At 58.4% G+C, this 19,219-nt stretch overlaps 1 protein-coding gene across 3 annotated transcripts; it reads right to left on the bottom strand.

Annotated features, from left to right (window-relative positions):
• Positions 1 to 2,806: 2,806 nt before the first annotated feature.
• On the bottom strand, positions 2,807 to 18,974 carry FGF5 (fibroblast growth factor 5). 3 transcript variants are annotated; one of them, XM_063336022.1, is made up of 4 exons: positions 18,911 to 18,974; positions 16,876 to 17,237; positions 8,819 to 8,922; positions 4,183 to 4,655 (listed from the first exon to the last, which is right to left on the bottom strand). In XM_063336022.1, exons 3-4 carry the CDS (start codon positions 8,846 to 8,848, stop codon positions 4,311 to 4,313), a joined length of 375 nt encoding a protein of 124 aa, XP_063192092.1. In that variant the 5' UTR covers positions 8,849 to 8,922; positions 16,876 to 17,237; positions 18,911 to 18,974; the 3' UTR covers positions 4,183 to 4,310. The 3 variants fall into 3 exon arrangements, 2 of the variants coding, with proteins under 2 accessions (XP_063192094.1, XP_063192092.1); XM_063336024.1 differs by lacking the exons at positions 8,819 to 8,922; positions 16,876 to 17,237; positions 18,911 to 18,974 and adding an exon at positions 11,350 to 11,650 and having other exon boundaries at positions 2,807 to 4,655; XR_010071224.1 differs by lacking the exons at positions 8,819 to 8,922; positions 18,911 to 18,974 and having other exon boundaries at positions 4,522 to 4,655; positions 16,876 to 17,218.
• Positions 18,975 to 19,219: the final 245 nt, after the last annotated feature.

The following is a 19,219-nucleotide window of genomic DNA, read 5'->3' as shown; positions in this document are numbered from 1 at the left end:
CAGCACGCTCCCCCCCGCGCTCCCCACAGCCCCTTCCCCATCTCCATGTGAATTTGTGCCTCCCTCCAAGGTGGCTGTTGCCTGGGAAGGAATTTGGGAATCCCCTTCGTTTGTTTCCTTTCCAGCTCTTTCTCCCCAGCACCACAGTGGTAAGTCGGAGAGAGCAGACGAGAAAGAAAAAAAAAAAACCCGCAAACCAAAAAAATGACACACTGTGCCAACCCCCAACTTCTCAAACTATGCGGGGTTTCAGCCAATGTTTTCCCCACCGGGTGATCAGTTCAGTTCAGAGTTACTTGCTTCGGGGGGACAAGCCACCAGTGCAGCCCATGGTGGCCACCAGCCCGGCCAGCGCATGGCGAAGGGATGGGGTAGTACATCAGCTTTGCAGGGCAAAAAGGAAGCCGGGGGCTTCCCAGAGGCTTCACGTTTGTTCCAACCCTTGCCAATGTTGTGCCTCGAGTGGAGCTTCCAGAGGCACCGCATCTCTCCCAGTGTGGGACTTTGCCTCATCAACATCTGAGACTTTTTATATCTGCAAAGCCTGCGTGAAAAGATGACTCAGAAAGTAAATGGGAGAGAGAAAAAGGGCGAATATTACGTATTGGTCCACATTGTGCAATCGTGCCATTTTTAGCCTTGCTGACAAAGAGCTGGGAGGCATCGTGCTGGGGTCCGAGGACAATTAACTTCATACATCCCTGTTATCTTCCTGGCTCCCTGGATGCCACCCATCCCCGGCTCGTATCAGCCTTCTTCATGACTATAATTGCCCAAGCAGCCGCTGGTCACTCACCAGAGGCCACCTAGCCGCCGATGCACAGCTCTCCTGCCTGCGTGCTTCCAGCAGCCAGACCCCCACCACGGTCCCCACACACAGAACCCCTTCCCCAGTGAGCCCCTCTGCCCTCAGCACCCCAAAAAGAGGGGAAGAAAAGCCCCCCCCCAGCCCTTGATTTTCCCAGAAGGTTTTTCCTCCGTGTGCAACAAGATTTAAAGGCAATATAAAGAGCTTTTATGTAAAATAAGTACAAAAATCTGCTTAAGAGTCCAGCAATTAGTGCTGTCCAAGGCAAGACAATAAATCCACTCGGATGAAATAGGAGCAGCTGACAGGATAGTTTATGTCTAAGTCGGAGTCGCAAAGCCAGAGCCTTTCTTCTTTTCCTGGGCTGTCACAGCAATTTTCCCTCCTTCACATCACCCCACCGAGCGCACCCTCGCTCCCGTTGCTTCCGCAGAAGCAAAACTCCCACCAGCATGGAAAACTAAGTGCTGCCAACGAGCAGGAAAGGGGGAAGAGAAGCGGTCTGGTCTGGCATCCTTGCTCCCCGTAAATCCCCCCCCCCGCGGAAGGGCAGGAGGCTCCCCCTTGCCTTGGGAGCGGGACCGCGGGAGGCTCCAGGCTGCTGGTCCTGCTCAGGGTGGCCAGTGCAACATTGCCTCCCCTCCGCTGGCAACACGATAGCCAGAAAACTTGAAACACCATCAACAGCTGTAAATAAAAGTTAGCTGAACACATTTTGAAACGCAAGAAACATAACACACTGAAAAAGTTATCTTTATTCCTTAAAAGTCTCTCCAGTTGTCTGCAGGCTATTTTTAAATTTAACAGAGATATTTACCCTTTTTTTTTTTAAATGCTTTCAGTCTCTTCCTGAGCAGCAAACCTCTTTAATTTCCCTGCAGAGGAGCGGCCAAGACGGGACCAGGAAGGTTTGTCAACCCCAGCCACTGACATTGACTTGCGCTGGGCTCCCTGCTGAGCGCGCTAGCAGGATGCTCTCTGCCGCGGCACCCACCTCTTCACTGCCACGGCGCAACTGCGTTTTAATCATTACTGTAATATTACAGCCCCCGCCTCCCCCCGCAGCTTCCCGCGGGCTCTGGGGCTGCTCCTGGCTGCCAGAAAACCCACCTGAAACCTCGGCAGCCGCCCTTGATGTGCGGAAATGGGGTGCAAGAGGGGGAGCGCGGGTTTGACAGGACCCGGAGGCACTCGGGCTGATTCCTCAGCCGCGTTTCACCCCACAGCTCTGAAACACAATAAATGCTCCTCTTCCCTTCGCCCTGGCGGGAACAGTGAGGGGCACGGGGGGAAACACGGTTCAGCCGGAACCACAAGCAGGAGGTGATGGGGTGCTCAGCCCCTGCGGGTCGAGGGGACCCTCCTTCCCGGGGTGACCCCCCAGGGTGACAGCAGCCCCAGCACAGCAAGCGGCGGCACGTCCCAGCAGTGGCCATGGCAAAAACAGGGATGCTGCCATCGCAGCTCAGTCTGGGACCAGTTTTTGCCCAGAAACACACAGACCAAAGCATTGTTTTGTCATACAGGCTAGTGATCAACAAGAATTTTCCTTAAAATAAGATTAAAAAATGCCTTTTCCCTCTGCAGGAAAGCAGTGGCAGCACAGGGCTGGTACATTGGCTCCTCTCTTACCTGCCCGGGGAGCTGCAGGCACTGGGGTTGAGGACAGCACTCTTCCTATGCAACTCCTGCACATCTTTGCATTCAATTAACTCATTTTGGTGGCCCCATGCTTCACTGAGCATTAATTACACCTAATTGTGCCTGGCTGCTGAACGGCAGATAAGCAGCATTATTTGAATTTTGTAAATTCGTGGTCGGGCTGTCCATGGAGCACAGCCTGCCCGTGTGTGGGCTACGGTCCCCTGCTGCGACTCGGGACCAAAAGCTGCCCCAGAGGAGCCCGCGGGAGGCTTGTCTCGCCACACAAGATGTGGACACATGAAGGAGGCACCTGCGCTGATTTCTGCGCTGCTCCACCCTGTTGCCGGGACCACACCAGCCAAACCCTCTACAGAAACACGCAGAGCAGCTTATTTAAGCAACAATTCTTTTACTCCTCTAGCGGAAGAAAAGAAAAAATAAAATGCACAGACAGCAGACAGGCAAGAGATTACACAACCAGGCTATAAAATGAAGCGTGATTATATTTTATTCCAGCGTCCCCATCCATCCCCATGGTGGAGCGCGCTGCGTCCAGCCAGGGGTTGCCCAGGAGGACGATGAGCAAAGAACCACCATTTCAACTGAAATAACCACACGTAACACGCTCAGATCTGCAGAAAGGCTGGGCAGTGCCGCCTGCCCTGGCTATTGCTGCTGGGCACTGGCAGGGCTCGGGGCTGGGGGGGGCGGGGTTTGCTAACACGAGCCCACCTGGGCTAATATTAAGGCTTAACCGGTGAGGTTCAATGCTACCGTTTTCTGCATGTACATAACACAGTTAAGTGCTGATTAAAAACTCCATACGTGCAATTACTCCACAGATAACACCACAAGGGAGAAACACCCCGACCATCAGGGCCATTAGGGCAGCCCGGGGGGAGGAAAAAACACTTCCAAAGGTACAAGTAGCTGTAAGAGCGTTTATTGCCGCATCGCCACGCTCGCTATGAAGTAAAACCCTTTCCCCCGTCTCTGTAAGCGCGTTGTGAACGATAAAATAAGTCAGCGGCGCAAACTGTCAGAAGAAGACGGTGGGCACCCGGGGGCCGAGCGCATCCCCATCCCCAGGGAGCGGGGCTGTGGAGGGGCCGGGGCAGAGGTATTTTAAACACAGACATGAAGCCGTAACGTTGATGGACAGGAGGAGACTCGCTCCTCCAGCTGTCCCGGGAAGAACGGGAGAGAGCACCAGGAGCGGGGCTGCAAACGGCCGCCCTCCCCAAGCCTGCAACCCTTAAAAAAGAAGAAATAATAAAATATATCTATTATTGCCAACAAAGAGTTTTAAGACCCCCTGGCACCACAGATAAGGTGAATGAATCTGTTGGGCTTGGTGGTCTTGTGGAAGGGAGGAGCTGGTTTGTGAGAGAAGGGGAAGGGGCAGACCTGGATATGCGGTGTCTGAGGTATGGTCGGAGGAAAAAAAGTGCAGCAAAAAGGAGATTAAAAAAAAAAAGAAACAAAAAGGAAAAAAAAGCACTTAATAGGTTGGCTCTGAACATATCTCTCGTATGAAAATGATTGTCAGAAGAGTCACTAGTGAAGATAAGCTAAGAAAACGTGTTCTCCGTAGAGGTACCTTTCTGCTTCTTTCGCCAACAGAAAATTAACCCCAGGTCCATCGAGTGTTTTCCGCTCCACAGGAACAGTCTTTGGAAATCCCAAGTTACATCGTCCACCTCCGAGAATGCCGTCCGCTTTGTGGGGTGAAGAGAAGACCCTGAGCCCATCACGGCCACACAGAGCCTCCCCATGTCCATCTGGGGAGGGGGGATGTATGTCCCCTGCGGGGTCACCCCAAAAGCTGCCCCGGCGCCGGCCCTCCCACCGTTGTGTGCTACCCGAAGCGAAACTTCAGCCGGTACTTGACGGGGCCAGGGTTTTTCCGAGGCGGGGATGGGGCGACCTTTGGTTTTGGCGGCGGCGGGGGCTTCTTTTCGGGGAGGGTGACGGTGAAGGCGAGCTCGGGGGGCTGGGGCTGCCGAAAGCGGGGCAGAAAGTGCGTGGAGACATGCTGGGGGCGGGCGCGGGGGCTGCAGCCCCTCTTGGCTTTGCCCCGCTTGTTGAGCGCCACGTACCACTGCCGTCCCGAGCGCGGGCTGCGGTGCACGGCCGAGGCGTAGGTGTTGTAGCTGTTCTCCTGGAAACGCTCCCGAAAATGGCAGTCCGCCGTGAACCGGGCCTGCAGGGACACAGACGGGGGCAACGTTAGCAAAGGGCTGGGTCTGCCTCTCCCCTGCCCCGCCACGTTCACTGGATTTTAATGTCTCCCCCAAACTAGGTGCGAAGGGGCGAGTAGCAACACAGGGTGCCTGGGGAACTTACTCTGAGGCCACCAGGCACCCAGCGATTTGGAAAAACCCCAACACGGATACTTTCAATAGCCGCTTTCCACCCAATTTTGGACTTTCTTGGACAAGAGAGGCTGGGTCTGCCCCATCAGCATCCTCCCCTCTCGCCCCAGCAGAACCCTTCCCTCCCGCCCTTCCCACTGACCGGAGGGAGACGCGGCTCTGCATCCCTGCCGAGGACCCTGGGGCTGAGCCCCCGCTCCGTCTCCCTTCCCACCCTCACACCCCTTGCCTGGGCACTGAATCATCACTTAATAATCCACAAAGGCAATTTGCATGCAGATTTTCATTGCTTCACTGAACATGGCTTTGATTGTATTGGAATTTTTTTTTTTCCCCTTCTTCTGTGTCTCAAATGAACTTGGGGCATTTTGTCCCTTGATAACCTGAAATTACTTGCAGCCCAAGAGCATCGCCTCTTACAAACAAGGTGGCCACACTGCCTCCCAGACAGCCAAGGGGAAAAGCTTCCCATTGCCCGAGAGGACAGGCTGAATGCTGCCCGTAACAGCGCCTTCTTGTCAAGTGGGAGAAGGGGAAAAAAGAAAAAGCATGCAGAAATACAAAATTAGAGCCGTAATGCCCAGGCTATGTACCCATGCCCCTGGGACCCCTCCGAAACCCTTTGCCAGGCTTTAATCTGGCCATGGACATGGTACCTGGTGCCCTGCCAAGCAACGCCTCGAAACTATTGAGGTGAAAGGGGCGCTGAGCTCTCCAGCCTCGAAACCCCCGGCGATGGAGAACGAGACTAAACCCCCAAGCGGTGCCTTACAACCCCACGCAAGGCAAACTGGCTGGGATCCATTTTAAACTCCTAATTTCACCAGAGAAGCTGAGTCCTACGGTACAAGTGGCAGAGTCCCCAGCCTGCCATGCGCGCTTTCCCTCATTGCACTTAGAATTCAGTCTCCTTTTGCTCTCCGCTTGAAAGAAACGTCACCTCGGTGACTCATGCTTGCTTTCCCTGCCTGTTACACATCCGCAGTGCCGTATCGCCCGTGCACAAGTATTCACCCTCCGGAGGCGAGGCTGTGCTGGCCCCTCACTGCCCTCTGAAGCCTCAACACGGGCAGCAGCGCTCAGGCGAGACAGCCCCGCATCGGCCGCTGCACGGCGGGGTTTAGGACCGACAGAGGCAGCGACGCACGCCTGAAAGGGTGCTCAGTGCTAACTGCCCTGAAACAGACCCTGCGTTTCCCAGCGGGATCTGGGCAAATGGCAAGAAGAGGTTTTTTTGGTACAGGAGATGATGCTGTCTGCCCTGCCCTGGGCACCGAGGCTGGGCACGGCCGCGGATCCGATACCCAAACCCGTTCCAGCAGGCTTTGCCAGCGGTGGCATGACCAGGAGAAGGTGCCTGTGCCCCTGCTCATACGTACCCCCCCCCAGACAGCTGAGCTCAATGCTGCTTTGCTCATGGGAAAGCTGAACTGGTGTTTCCATCCAACCTGGCCCAGCAATTCAATGCCACCCCGCAAAGGGCTGCCTGGCTCCCCACCCAGAGCATCACAGGAAAAGTCCCTGTTTAAAGTGTTTTGGGGGAGCTGCTCCCTAAGAGTCAGAGCAGCATCCCCTCCAGAGTGGGATTTGGGAGAGTGGGGGGTGCCCAGCCCCGGACAGGGAGGGATGCCATGGGCTGCTCCCGCCAGCAGCGCAGAGGGCAGGGACCCGTGGCCAGCGTGCAGGGGGAAGCAACGCCCCGGACAGCAAAACCACCCCGGGAGCCCATCGGCTGCTGCTTCGCCATCGCCCCGACAGGCAGCAACCGCACCATCGCAGACGGGAAAAAGCACTTTTGCCGGGACGGGGCAGGTGGCACGGCCACGGCGCTGGCCGGCCACGGCGTTCCCTCTGCAGCAGCTCTGGACACCATCACTGAGGGCAATCCTGAAGTCAAACATGGAAACCCAATTCAACAGGGATTTGTCCCAGTTTGGTTGACTCGGAACAACTCCTGAGAATGGAGAATTTCCCTAGACCCCCGCAGGCAAACCTCTCCTCGGGGGGGCGTGAAGGCCCCTGCCGAGCCCGACACCAAACCCCCCCCCCCCCCCCCCGCCCATTCCACGCTAAAAATGTATGAACAGGGGACTGAGGATTTAACAACGAGGAAAAAGCCATCTGTGCACGCAACTGATAATTGCCGGGATTACTGTCATTTTCTGAAGCTGGTGCCTCTAAAAATGAACCGCTTGGTAATTTAATTAAGTTGCCATCAGAAAAAAAAAAAAAAAAAAAAAAAAATAAGGAGGGCTGCTGTAAAGCAGTGAGCTGGGATAAAGCTGGGCCCCGAGCGCCGGTTTCGAAGGGGCCCGAATCCCGGCAGGAATGACTTCTATCTGCAGTTCAGCACAGAGTCACCGGCGTGACTCCCATATCAAAGCGCTGCCCTGAGTGACGGGCGCAGGACGCGCTTTGTACTGCTCAAAACTCATTAGGCCATGAAATAACTTTATCCTGCCAAGGCAGGAAAGAACAACAGATGCCGGGTTTGCATTATCGGCATTATTTAGCCCAGCAATCTTTAGACATTTGGGTCAAGTTTCTACAAATTCACAGCTTTCATCCGAGCGGGGCATCGTGTGTCCTCAACCCCCGCTCTGACCCGCCTAATTGAGGTCCCTCTCCGGCACTGCCCTTTGTGTGCCGACAATTAACCATACACCGATGAGGTTTGATTTAATTTCTGCCTGCGCCAGGGCATAAATCAAGGCTTCAGCTCGAATAAGGGGCCCATTGTACGCTACGAGGGAGCGGAGGCTCAAGAGGGCCCAGGGATCACCCTGCTCCTGCTCCCCTCTCCTCCCCTCCCTCCACCTTCCCACCGCCCTCCTTCTGCCCCGTCTCCATCCCTCCCGATTTCCTCCGTGCGGCCATTCCCCCTTTCCCCTGGATGCCGTTCCCACTCCTACTTTGTTTCCCAAAATAAGCAACCACGTGCTCAGCCGTTAAGCATCATTAGGTTTCAGGAGCAACACTCCAATAAGAGTCAAGGGAGAGAGGGGCGAGTTCATAAATCTCCCTGGGAGGCCGCCTGCGGGCACGGGCAGCGCAAGCACACCGGTGACATCCACCTCGTGAGCAGGAGGTCTGGCTCACGCCGCAGGGCTGGCAGTTGGCTTTTCCCTCTTCCCAGCTATCAGCCCTGAGCACCCTCCCCGGGAACCACCTCAGGTGACAGGTTGCCCAAGATGCTGCTTTAAAATGCCCTTCTTTGGGCGTTGCGCTTATACACAGCTCTACAACACGGGCACTTTCAGGTAAGCACAGTGGCCGCTTCCAGTTGTTTAAAGGACCTCTAGAACTAACCAGGAAAAAATGAGGCAGCAGCATTTTGAAGTCGGGGGGGGGGGGGGAGTGGAATCAACTTATAGGATTCGTTCCATGCAAAAAGCCTGGGAGAAGACCAATGAGACCTGCAGGAAACGCCAACCTTCAGGAGAACAAGAGTTACTGTGATTTTTCCTCTCTAGCGGCACCGCTGCTGCAGGGGCTGGACCTCGCCTGCCCGATGCCCCACGCGCTGCCACAGGCTCTCACCATGGGACTCTCCCCCGGGGGACAACCCAGCCACAACCCGGGGGGGGGTGCTCCCGGCCCCGCGTGTGCCACCCCCCCAGCAGACGTTTGGCTACAGCCGTCTGCGTGATCTGCTGCAGAAGTTGCTAAAAATAAACCGCCAATGCTCAAAGAACGAGTCCTTTTGATGCAAATACCCAACTGCAAGGGGGGAAAAAAAAAAAAAAAAAGAAAAAAGTAAAAAAGAAAAGGCACTTTTCTTGGTTAAAGGCAGTCAGCAGGGGTGTGGGCTCCGGGGGGTTGGCTCCACCTGTCCCCTATCTGTCTGCGCGGCGACGATGGCACCCGGCGCAGGGCCGAAGGGGCTCGGCACAGCGGGGCCCTGCCCGGGAGCATCGCTGCAGCGTAAAGGTGTCACAAGGCCTTTAATAAACAATACATACTGATAAGCAGGGGGGGAAGGGTTACTTACACTTGCATGGAGTTTTCCTTTTTTTGACATCGCTAAAAATTTGTTGCTGAAAACTCCTCGTATTCCTACAATCCCCTGAGACACAGCAAATATTTCCAAAATACCTAGGATGACAGAAATCCCAAAATAAATCACAGTTCTTTTCACATCTGTGTGACAAAGAAATTTAAAAAAAAAAAAAAACTAACAAAAAAAAAATCAGTCCCGTAGGTTTGCATTCCTCTCCACAACCCTGCTGCTTGGCTACCTGGCTCCACGCAGCGGTCCTGCTCCGTCCCTCCACCCCATAGAGGGACCTGCATTGACTCTGGGATGGCAACAGGGTGGTAGGGTGGGGGTTTTGTTTCCAAAAACTGCATTTTAGAGGACAATTTCTGAGACTGCTGTGACCGAGCAAGTTCACCCCTGGGGCATCCCTCCTGAGGGTGGGAAAAGCCCCTGGTGCCTACGACCTGCTTGCTGAGATCAGCCTTGCCGTCCTCCTCCCGTACACGCCGGACTCTGGAAATAAAGGCGTCACACACACCATTTGGGGCTAGAAGGACCCATAACGGTTTCTTAGGCCCCTCCTCGCAGCAGGACTCGGGGAGCGGGGCGCTACGCAGCGCAACCATGAGAAAATAAGCCTTTTCCTCCTTAAACGGGTATTTTCTGAGCAGGATTGTGCCCTGAGCCCCAAACTCCGAGCATCATACAGCAACAGCACCGACACGTTTTGCTTCCCCACGGAGCGCAGTGTCCCCCAGGGGCAGGGGAAGGGTGGCAGCAGGGGTCAGGCATCCCCCCGACACCCCCCGCCAGCTGAGGGGAGCGCCACGTCCCCAACATTGCCTTCCCACCTTGGGAAAAAAGCATCACCACCCCCGGCTGCAGCCCCGAGGGGGGGGTCTCGGTGGCCCCGGCCTCAGAGGAGGGAGCCCGTGAGAGCATCTCACCCGGCCCCAGCCAAGGGACATGTGGATTAACGTGCCAAGAGCAAACATGAAGCCGCCCGTTAAATCCCCGAGGCCGGGGGATCGGATCACCACTTCCCATGTTTATTTTAAGGAGGAAGCGCGGCTCCCGGAGGCACCTGGGTCCCAGCACCAAGGGCTTGGGGGACACTATGGGGGACCGGTGGTCTGCCCCTCCTCACCCCACACGCCCCGGGCTCCCAGGAGACACGGGGCTGTGCAGCCCCACTGAAGAAGGCACATACCCTCTCCAGCACGCTCCCTGCCCTAGAGCGCTCCCCAAAACTCGCCGTCCGTGCTGCCTGGGAGACATACTCCCCGTTATTGGGGTGCCCTGCGTCAATCCCAGTTTCCCAGGGGACAAATCCGGGGTTTCCCTGCCAAAAGGTGACATCTTCCCCAGGGGGGATGGCTCCTCAGGAATCCCACCACCACGTGCCCCTGGCTGGGTCTGGCTCCGCTCCGAAGTATGGAGCTGGTGCCACTGGTCGCCTTTCCAGGGAGAAAATGTCAGATAAAAGAGGAAGGAACTTCACATAATCCAGGTCCCTGCCAGACAGCTGTGGCATCAAAGGGACACACGTCTCACTGGGGAGAGCCCCTCTGCCGTGCTGCTGCGGGACAGGGTCCGGGGGGGCACGGCGCAGGCAGTCCCTCCAAACTCACCTCTGACGGAACAGCCCCTGTGCGGACGCCCCGTTTTACCATCCATCCCTTTGCATCCTGGCCACGCACCCGCAGTGCTCCTCAAAACCCCAAGCAGGGCGTCCGGCCCCCCAGCACCCCTGCCCGCGGGCTGCCCTTCTCCGCGGGGCCACGGCACAGACCCGGGCCCGAATTATTCGGCCCAGGCCAGATGTGGCTGTTTTTCCGTGAGCAGAGCTCACAGCTCGAGCCGTGTGTGCTGCCAGGGTCACCTCAGGCCCGAGCCCTCAGGCTCTTTAAGTGATTTTTCATCCCCGCCTGCCATTTCATTCCCTCTAACAGGATATCGCGGCGACTCCGACCCGAAGGATAAGCCATGAGTTAGCACAGCTTTCTCTCCAGGGAACGTCAGCCTCAGACCTATTTTTAAACTGAACATATCCTAACGCCGTGCTGGAAGAATGAGAATGCAGAGGGAAGGATGGAAAAGTTAACACGGGGGAAGAACGGACGAGGGGCGCGAGGGAGAGCCTGGGGCAGCATCCTCCCCCCGGGACCCCAGCGAGGTGCCGCCGTGGGAGCGCGAACCTCGCGCCTTCTTCGCACCGATCCCCCCAGAGTCACTCCCTCGGGGAGGGCGAACCCCGTGGGGCGGCACGTCCCGAAGCGAGCCGGGCAGAGCCGGCCCCGCTCCCCGGGCAGCGTCCCACCCGAGCCCGCGGGGCGCAGCACCCCCGGCGCCCCCCCGGGGGGGGAGGCAGCCCCCCCAGACTCACCTTCCCTGAGGTGAAGGCGGCGGGGAGCGAGGGGCTCCATCACGCCAGAGACGCCCCTAAGGACGGGGATGCCGCAGCCCCGGGGGGGGATTTGCCCTGAAGCCCCCCCGCGCTGGGGCACGGCCAGACGCCCCCCCCCGAACCCCCCGGCACTCACTGAGCGGGCTGGCGTCGTGGGCGCCGTCCACCCGTCCGTCGGGGTGCAGCTGGAGGTGGAAGCCGATGCCCACCCGGCAGTACAGCCGGCCCCGCCGCCGCCCCGGGCGGCTCCGCGGGAACCGGCTCGGCCCCGCCGCCGCCGCCGGCGGGGAGGAGGATGAGGAGGAAGAGGAGGAAGGCGCGGGGGCGTTGCGGCCCGGCTGCCCCCCGCCGGGCACCTGCTCCCGCCTGGCGCGGGCGGGCAGGACGAGGAGGAGGAGGAGGAGGAGGAGGAAGGACGGGCTCATGCTGCCGGCGGGAGGGAGGGCGCCGCGCCGCATCCCGCTCCGCCGCCGAGCCCCGGCGGGGGGGACCGGCCACGGAGACGGGGCGGGGGGGGTGGGGGGGGGGGACAGGGACGCCCCTCCCCGCCGCCACCGGGGTATTTATAAGCGGGCGGCGGCCCCGCACCTGTGCCCGGCCCCGGCAGCGCCGAGCACCCCCCGCACCGCCGCCCCCCCCACCCCGCAGCAGATGCTGGGGCTCGGGGGGTGCATAAATCTGGGGAATTAACTTGTCCGCCCCGCCGAGACGGAGGCGCTGGGGCTGCGCCTCGGGTTACCGCCCAGAAATACCTTGTCAGCGGGCAAGGGGGCTCGGCGGGGCCGGCGGAACCCGCGGGCTGGGGAAGGGATTGGGTTGCAGCCCCCCAGGCCGGGGGCGCGGGGGGATGACAGCCGGCAGCTGCACGGCCCGGCCGCGGGCGAGGGGCGCGGGAGCGGATTCGGGGCCGCAGGCAGCGCCCTGAGGGGGACAGACGCCTTCTGTCCCGCACGGGGGCTCGGCCCCGGAGGACAGCCCTCGGGGGGTCGGGGTGGGGGGGCTTCCAGCACTGCCACCACCACAAATCCCCCGACAGCATCCCAAGGCGTGCACAATGCGCATCCCTTCTACGTGCACGATATCCCCTGTGGTTCCCAGGCAGGGGTGACGGTAGCCCCCCCGGTCCCCCGCTGCCAGCACGGTAACCCTGACACGCGTCCGGTGCCCTGCCAGCACCGGCGACCGTATTTCTTCCCAATTACAAAGACAACCGCCACGCAGCACCGCAGCGCAGGAGGAGACCCTGCAGCAACAGCCCATCCATCACCCCGGCACAGCACCGGGCATATTCTGCTTTTTTCAGTTCCCGGGGCTGCTCAGAGCTCCCTGCACATCTCCCGACGCCAGCAGGAAAACCTCACCTCTACAAAAGCCAACATCGGCCAAACTTGCCCTGCCCAGCACGCAGCCCAAGCTCTGCACCTACGCACCCTTACTGCTCTCGAAAATCAGGGGTTTTCCCCTAAAGCCTACCCAGAAAACACTCCGGAGCCGTCACCGGGCCGGGCTGTGCGCCCAGGGATCAGGTTCAGCAGGAAGGAGGCAGAGCGGGTGGCACGCCGGAGGGTGACCTCCGTCTTCGGAGGAAGCTGAAGGTCGGGGGCGCAGGGAGGGACACGCGCTCAAGGGGCCATATCCAGCCTGACTGACACCTGGCAGCGTCTGGTGTGAAAAGAAATGATCTCACCACAACATTACTGCGATTTCAAACTATTTATCAGCACATATATATATATATACGCACACACACAGATATATGCACACACATTTATATATAAATGTGTATAAGTAGACAGCCCTATATATAGAGCCACATACCTGAAGGAGGGTCAGGGCACTCAAAATCTTGTTTACTTCTTCCAGCTGTAGCGGTTGGCCTGGTGAAATCTGTGACTTCCACTTACCCACCTCAACTTGTTATTTCATTACATGCACACCCTGACTCTAAATCCAGCTCTGCGAGCAAGACAATGACCTGAAGGGGTTATGAAACTCTCATGTGATGTTCGTCCCGGACCTGATATATCAGCGGGGCCGAGGCACACGCAGAGGCACAGCCACCTCACCTGAGGAGGATTTCTCCTTTGGCATCTTGCTTTAAAGGCTGCAGCTGCCAAAGGACCAGCCCCTGGGAAATCTCTGTTCTCCATCCAGGTCGAGGAGACCATAAACCATTTCTGCCACTGTAAGAAATGGTGAAAGTAACGACAATTAAAGTCTTCACCATGGGGGTGGCCGGGCACAGCGGCAGCCCAGGAGCAGGAAGGAGGCACAGGCAAGTCCCCCGGGGAGATGCCCACCCAAAGCTGCCATGCCCGGAGCTTCACCCGCAAGCCCAGCCTCCCGGATTTCGACCCTAGTATCCATCTCCATAGTTCCCACCAGCTTGTCTGGTGCCGCCCTGGCTGCTGGGCATCCTCTGCTTACACACACGCTTCTGGAGCAATTCCCCACCCTCCTCCCCCAATTAACCCAAAAACCCAAATCCCTGTGGGGTGAGGCCACTGGGAAGGCTACCAAGAAGGTGGTACCTGCCAGATGGGCTTGCCCAAGCTGGTTTTCTAGACCTGCTGGCGGTGGCAAGCCCGCTGTGATGCATGTTCCCAACCGTTTCGGGGGGCACCCTGAGACAGACAAGGCCTTTCGGGTCTCATCCGCTGCACTTTCCGCTTTTCCCTGCTGTGGGATAGGACACGGATACCCTGCCTGAGGGGTGGGGTCCTGCCTGAGACGGGGGCTCCTGCCCGTCTGCAGGATGCCGTCACCCTCCTCTGGGGACTTCCGTGCCCCCCTCGGGGCTATAACCCTGACAGCCGCGCTGGCCACATACATCGGGCAAGATGTTGTCCTTGTGGCACATTGCACATCGTCACCTTCACCATGAAACCCTGAGACAGAAAACTCCCAAACTGGCCTTTGGGCACAAACTACACTGTCTTGGGCTGTTTTCATTTGAATCTATTCGTTAACACACGGCATTAACTTGAACTTCAAATAGCCCAAGTGCCTATGTAGTGTAACTCAGTTAAAAAAAAAAAAAAAAAAGAAAAAAAAAGACGAGGCTTCAATCTAAATAAATAAGGAGATATAATAGTCTGTTTCCTGGAATGATCCTGTATAATTGCCTTTGGCAGTAGCAGCCCTTACATACAACCAGCAGCTTCTGAAGCCTAATGCTGATGTGATGTTACCTAAATTATTCAAGGCTTGGTTACGGAGGAAACTTTCAGCAAACGGAGAGGATAACTTGGGTTTCAATTGCAAAATTTCCTGTTAGAAGAGAAGGGCCCTTCTGAGCCTCTGCTGCTTCTGCCGCCTAACGCGGGGCCGTGGCAGGAATGCCCCCCCCCTCCCGACTGCTTTAATTGCCCCTTAAAAATATGCGAGGCAAACTGTGACAAGACATAAAACACACCAGCGAGGCTGCGTGTGAAGCTGCAGCCCTGGCCGTGCCCGAGCCGCCGCCAGCCCTGTGTTTACAGGAACGAGCCCGGATCCCGTGGGATGGACGTGTATGGGAATGACGGCCCCGAGACGGGCCGCGGCAGCACCCTGCCAGCCGGCCTCGTGGGGAGGGCTTTCCACACCACTTGCTCTTGCGCCCACGGGAAGGGTTATTTCGCCGTATTAGCACAGTACTAGCGTGCTGGATCCAGCCTCCCGGGGGACTGAGGAGTGACACCGTGTCCCCGTGCTCAACCCAGCAGCTCCCTGGGGAAACACACCCCCCCCACCACCACCGCACAGCCTGCAAAAAGCCGTTGCCAAAAGGATGTGTGCCCCAAAGGAGACCCACCTGCGGCAGGAGGGGGTTGGCTCCCCCCGTGTCGCACTGCGAGGACAGCCCCATGTCCCTGCGGGAGGTGTCCCTGCTCCGGGGGGAAGCCGCTGGCCTCAGCTGCCGGAGCAGCTCTGCGCAGAGCTCCAAGCACCATGTGTCATTACATGCATTAAAGCAGCTTAATTTAATTAGGATGGTAAGCCAGGTGCAGGGGGGAACCCAGGTGCCGCCGGGTGATGAGCACCCCTTCCCCGGGGCCACAAAAGCCACCGGGGTACGCTGAATGCCGTAGGCGGTGGGCAGGGGCTGGTCCCAGGTGTGCCACAGCCATCACACAGCGCCTGGGGCAGCTCTCCTGCGCTTACCCAGCCCCGCCACCAACGCAGGACACGCCGGTGCATCCCCAGGCACCTGCAGTCACCCCTGACACCAGCCGAGACCCCCCTTCAGAGAAGGCAAACCCATAGCCCCCCAAAGCAAGGCAGAGGCGTTTCTGAGGGGCACCCGAGGGGGAACTGCGCGGTGGCACCCGTGTATCTGCACATCAGCGCACGCACACCCGTCACCTCCTCCACACAGCAAGGACATTTATGGCCCTGCGGGACATCCGTGCCCAGGGGGACACTGCAGCGTGTCCCTGGGGGGGGAGTGAAGCACTAAAGCCAGGGCTGTGCCAAGGGGAACAGGCAGTGCCGCGCGCCAGGGGGGCTGGGCCCTCTCCCGGCCTGGGGGACAGGTTTAGCATAAACCTGGATGGGCACAATGTCCAGCTGTTGCACAGGAGAACAGGTAAGGAAATAAAAGAAATACTAACAAGTGAAAAAGAACCTCTCTTTAAAAAAAAAAAAAACAAACAAAATCCAAAGCAAGCCAGGTATTTTCTAGCACCTTGCAGAACAGCCCCGTGTTTGACAGAAACTTCCCTCGTGTGTATTTGTTTGAAACCCGCCACCGGCACCTTCTGTACTGGGTGAGACCTTTTCCCCCTCCAAATAAGACCTTAGCAGCAGAGCCTGGTTTTGGCTCCAAAGTACGGTTCCTGCTATTTTCACAACAAGTGAACGATTTCAGTCTTTTCCCAGATACCCACAACCCAATATCTCATTTTTAAGAGCAGGGTATTCCCATGAAAACTTAATAGCTGCTTTTTTCAATTTTAACAGGTTGCCCAAATACCGGTTAACTAGCCATACACGCCTTGCAACGAGGAGCCTACTCAGGGGCAACCGCGGCAAATGGTGTCAGTGCCTGGGCGGCAGCCGTCCACCCCTGCAGCGCGCTGCCTCGCATCCTCCTGCTCGACGGAAAAACCAGCAGAGAGATTTTTGGGCAGCCTCTGCAGGCTGAGACGCGGCGTGCAGGCACCGCACCACGCGCTCGCTGTGAGGACGCTCCGGGGAGCTGGTAGGGGGACGATCCCCACAAAAACCTCTTCTCGGGCACCTCTGTGCAGAATTAAAACAAAAAAAAAATCTGTGTGGAAGCAGCCCGGTCAGCCGGGGGGTTCAGCTGCCCGTGTCTGACCGCTGAACCTGCTGCCGCCTGGAGACAGAGGCGAAGCTCCCACCAGCTTCCGTGGGGGCAGGATCAGGCCCCCGGGCCGGCAGCTGCTCTTGGCTTCAGCCCGGGGATGGGGAGCTGCTGTCCGTGGCCACCTGACTGTTGTATTAAAAGCAAACAAAAAAACGCCAAACGGCAGTTTCACCCGTGCCTAACATTGGCATATATTAGAATAAAGACAATTCAGATCTGCTTTCAAACAGTCAGGATTGCAGGCGCGAGCCTGCCTGCTGCACCCTGGTAACAGCATTAATGTGGGCATTTATTGGAATTATTCTTCTTATTTGCAGAACAGACCGGGCACAGCCGGAGCAGTCTTACCTTGAGCACCGCAGGGGGCGGGCAGGGGTCTCCCCTGGCGGCTCTGGGGCTGGAGCAAGCCGAGGCTGAAGGCTGCCCTTCCTCACTGCCAGCCACGCTGAAGATGCGTCGCGCAGGGCTGGTTGTAGAGGCAGACGCAGCCGCATGCTCCGTCACCGGCTCGCAGGGCAGCGCTCTCCCAAGGAAACATCCGAGTCACGCCTTGGCGCTGCCTTGTCCGGGCTGGGATGCTGGGAGAGGATGCCGAGACAGGGAAAAGCCAGGGCCTGGCTGGGCTCTGACCTGCCACAGGCAGCGGCGGCTGCTCACGCTCGCTGCCACGCAGAGATGCTGCACAGCCTCAGCCCACAGACAGGGAAAGACTGTAAAAAAAAAAAAAGGGGGGGGGGGGAAGATTCCCTTTCTTTCTATATCACATGCAACAGTACTTAATTGATGAAACAGCAGTGTTTGGGTGGCAGCACTAACTCTGGCCCCAGCACGGCTCTGGGGAGCGAAGGACCTGCTGTGCCCACGCCCTCAGCCCCCGCGGCCCAAGGGAAACCCTCATCGCTCTCCTTCCTACAACACCCAACTCCACGGGACCGAGCACGCCGCCTGCCCTTACTACTTGATGTCCTCTTGTGCCGATAGCATCAGTCAGGGTTTGGGTTTAATTTACCCCTTCTGATCCTGGTATCAGATTTTGACACAATAAAGTGTAACATCTTAAATTAAATTTCCTGCCCACAAGTCCTATACGTTTTCAGTGCTTATGTAGAGGAACAGCATGAGCTTTGTACACCAGTAATGCCACGGGGTGCCACCTGCACCATACGCATGGTGTGTGACAGTATTTTTAAGGGGCAGACCGTGCAGGGAGCTACCCCGCAGCCCAGAGACACCCCCCGGGCAAAGCCCTGGGGCTGAGCCCTGCGCCTGCAGACGGGGGAGAAACAAAAGGGTGGGAAAGCGGGGTGCTGCCGGGGCAGGACAGGGCTCCCATCCGCTGCAGAAGGACACGCAGATGCTCAGCTGTGCGAAGCCATAAACTATTGGGACTTACTTTGAGAGGAGCTGTAAACTCCAAGGTGCCCGAGACCCCCCCAGCTGTGAGCCCGCTCCTGCAAAAGTCACCTGCGGGCAAGGCCAGGGGGCCAGAGGAGGCCAAGCAGCAGCTCCCCAGCAACACCAGGACCCCAGAGTGTCCAAAACCGGGGGCGGGGGGGGCACAATGAACCACCATTTGTCTCTCCTTCCTAAGCCTCCCCGGGCGCCGGGGAGGTGCTGAGCCCCGAGCGCGGTGCCGGGGCTGCTGGAGAAGTGGAGACGACGCCCCCCACCCCACCCCCACCCCCCCCACACGCACACACGCAGCGGGAGGAGCGCAGGTCGCCCCCGCCCCCGGGGAGGAGGCCGCCGAGCATCCCCCGCGCTGCCCGGGGCCGCCCCGCTAGATGGCGGTGGCCGCCCGCCCCCGGCATCCCGCACCCCGCGGGGGCCCGGCCGCTCTCCCCGCCCGCACCGAGCGTGGTGCCCCCGCACGGACCCCCCCCAGACGCCCCCCCCGCCCCATCCCCAAAGAGGGAAGACGCAGCGATGTCACCGCCTTTAAGGAAAACTCCTGGGGAGTCACTGCAGGCAGGTGGAGCCACGCGTGTTCCTGACTGCAGCGAGCGGGGGGCGGGGGGGAGGTTTAGTACCTGGCGTGGTTTGAGGGTTATTCGGACGGTCCCGGGGGACGGGCAAATTTTGGCGTTCAGGGGCAAGTGCTCTGATGGAGCAAACGGTATCGACGGGCAGCTGGGGCGGGGGGGGGGGGGGGCGCGGGGGAGCGATTCCAGCACAGCCTACGAGTGCGGGGGGAGAGAAATCAGGACGGATCATGAACTGCGTGGGGGGAAAGGCTCCGGGGTCCGACGCCAGTTTCATAGCTGGGACCCACCTGTGCTCATCTCACGCACGGGAGGGCCCGTGCTGGTTATCACCCGCCCCGGCTCTTCTCAAGAAGAGACAAGAAGGCTCCAAGTGCGCAGAGTTTTTAAGCGTGTCCTACCTGAAGCTCCAGCCAGCTTCCCTCGGAGCTGTAAAAGCTCTCCAACAGGTCCGGGTACTTCATGGCAAACTCCAAAACCCACAGCAGCAGCCACTGGTGGTGCCCTGAGCCTGGTTTGCACAAAGCCGTGGGACTCCCAAGCTGTGGCCGGGGCTCCTGCCTGTCACACCTCCTACTTCGGGCTCTTCTGAGCCGCGCGCAGCCGTGTCCCTGCATCCCTCGGCTCTCCATCACACCAGCCTGCACGTGGCAGGGGGTTTTCAACACATCACCAAGCTGCTGCCTTGCATCGTGCCCTCCCTTGCACCC

The sequence above is a fragment of the Chroicocephalus ridibundus genome, chromosome 5, assembly GCF_963924245.1.
Source record: "Chroicocephalus ridibundus chromosome 5, bChrRid1.1, whole genome shotgun sequence".
NCBI classification, from domain to species: Eukaryota; Metazoa; Chordata; class Aves; order Charadriiformes; family Laridae; genus Chroicocephalus; species Chroicocephalus ridibundus.
Note: the sequence above shows the minus strand (reverse complement) of the source record. Positions and strands in the feature narration are given on the sequence as shown.

Excerpts from the sequence above, each read along its gene's own strand:
- FGF5 (XM_063336024.1), bottom strand. The coding sequence starts at position 11,638 with ATGAGCCCGTCCTTCCTCCTCCTCCTCCTCCTCCTCCTCGTCCTGCCC. Across the intron at positions 4,656-11,349 it reads CCACGACGCCAGCCCGCTCA|GCCCGGTTCACGGCGGACTG; the intron begins GTGAGTGCCGGG and ends GTGTCCCTGCAG.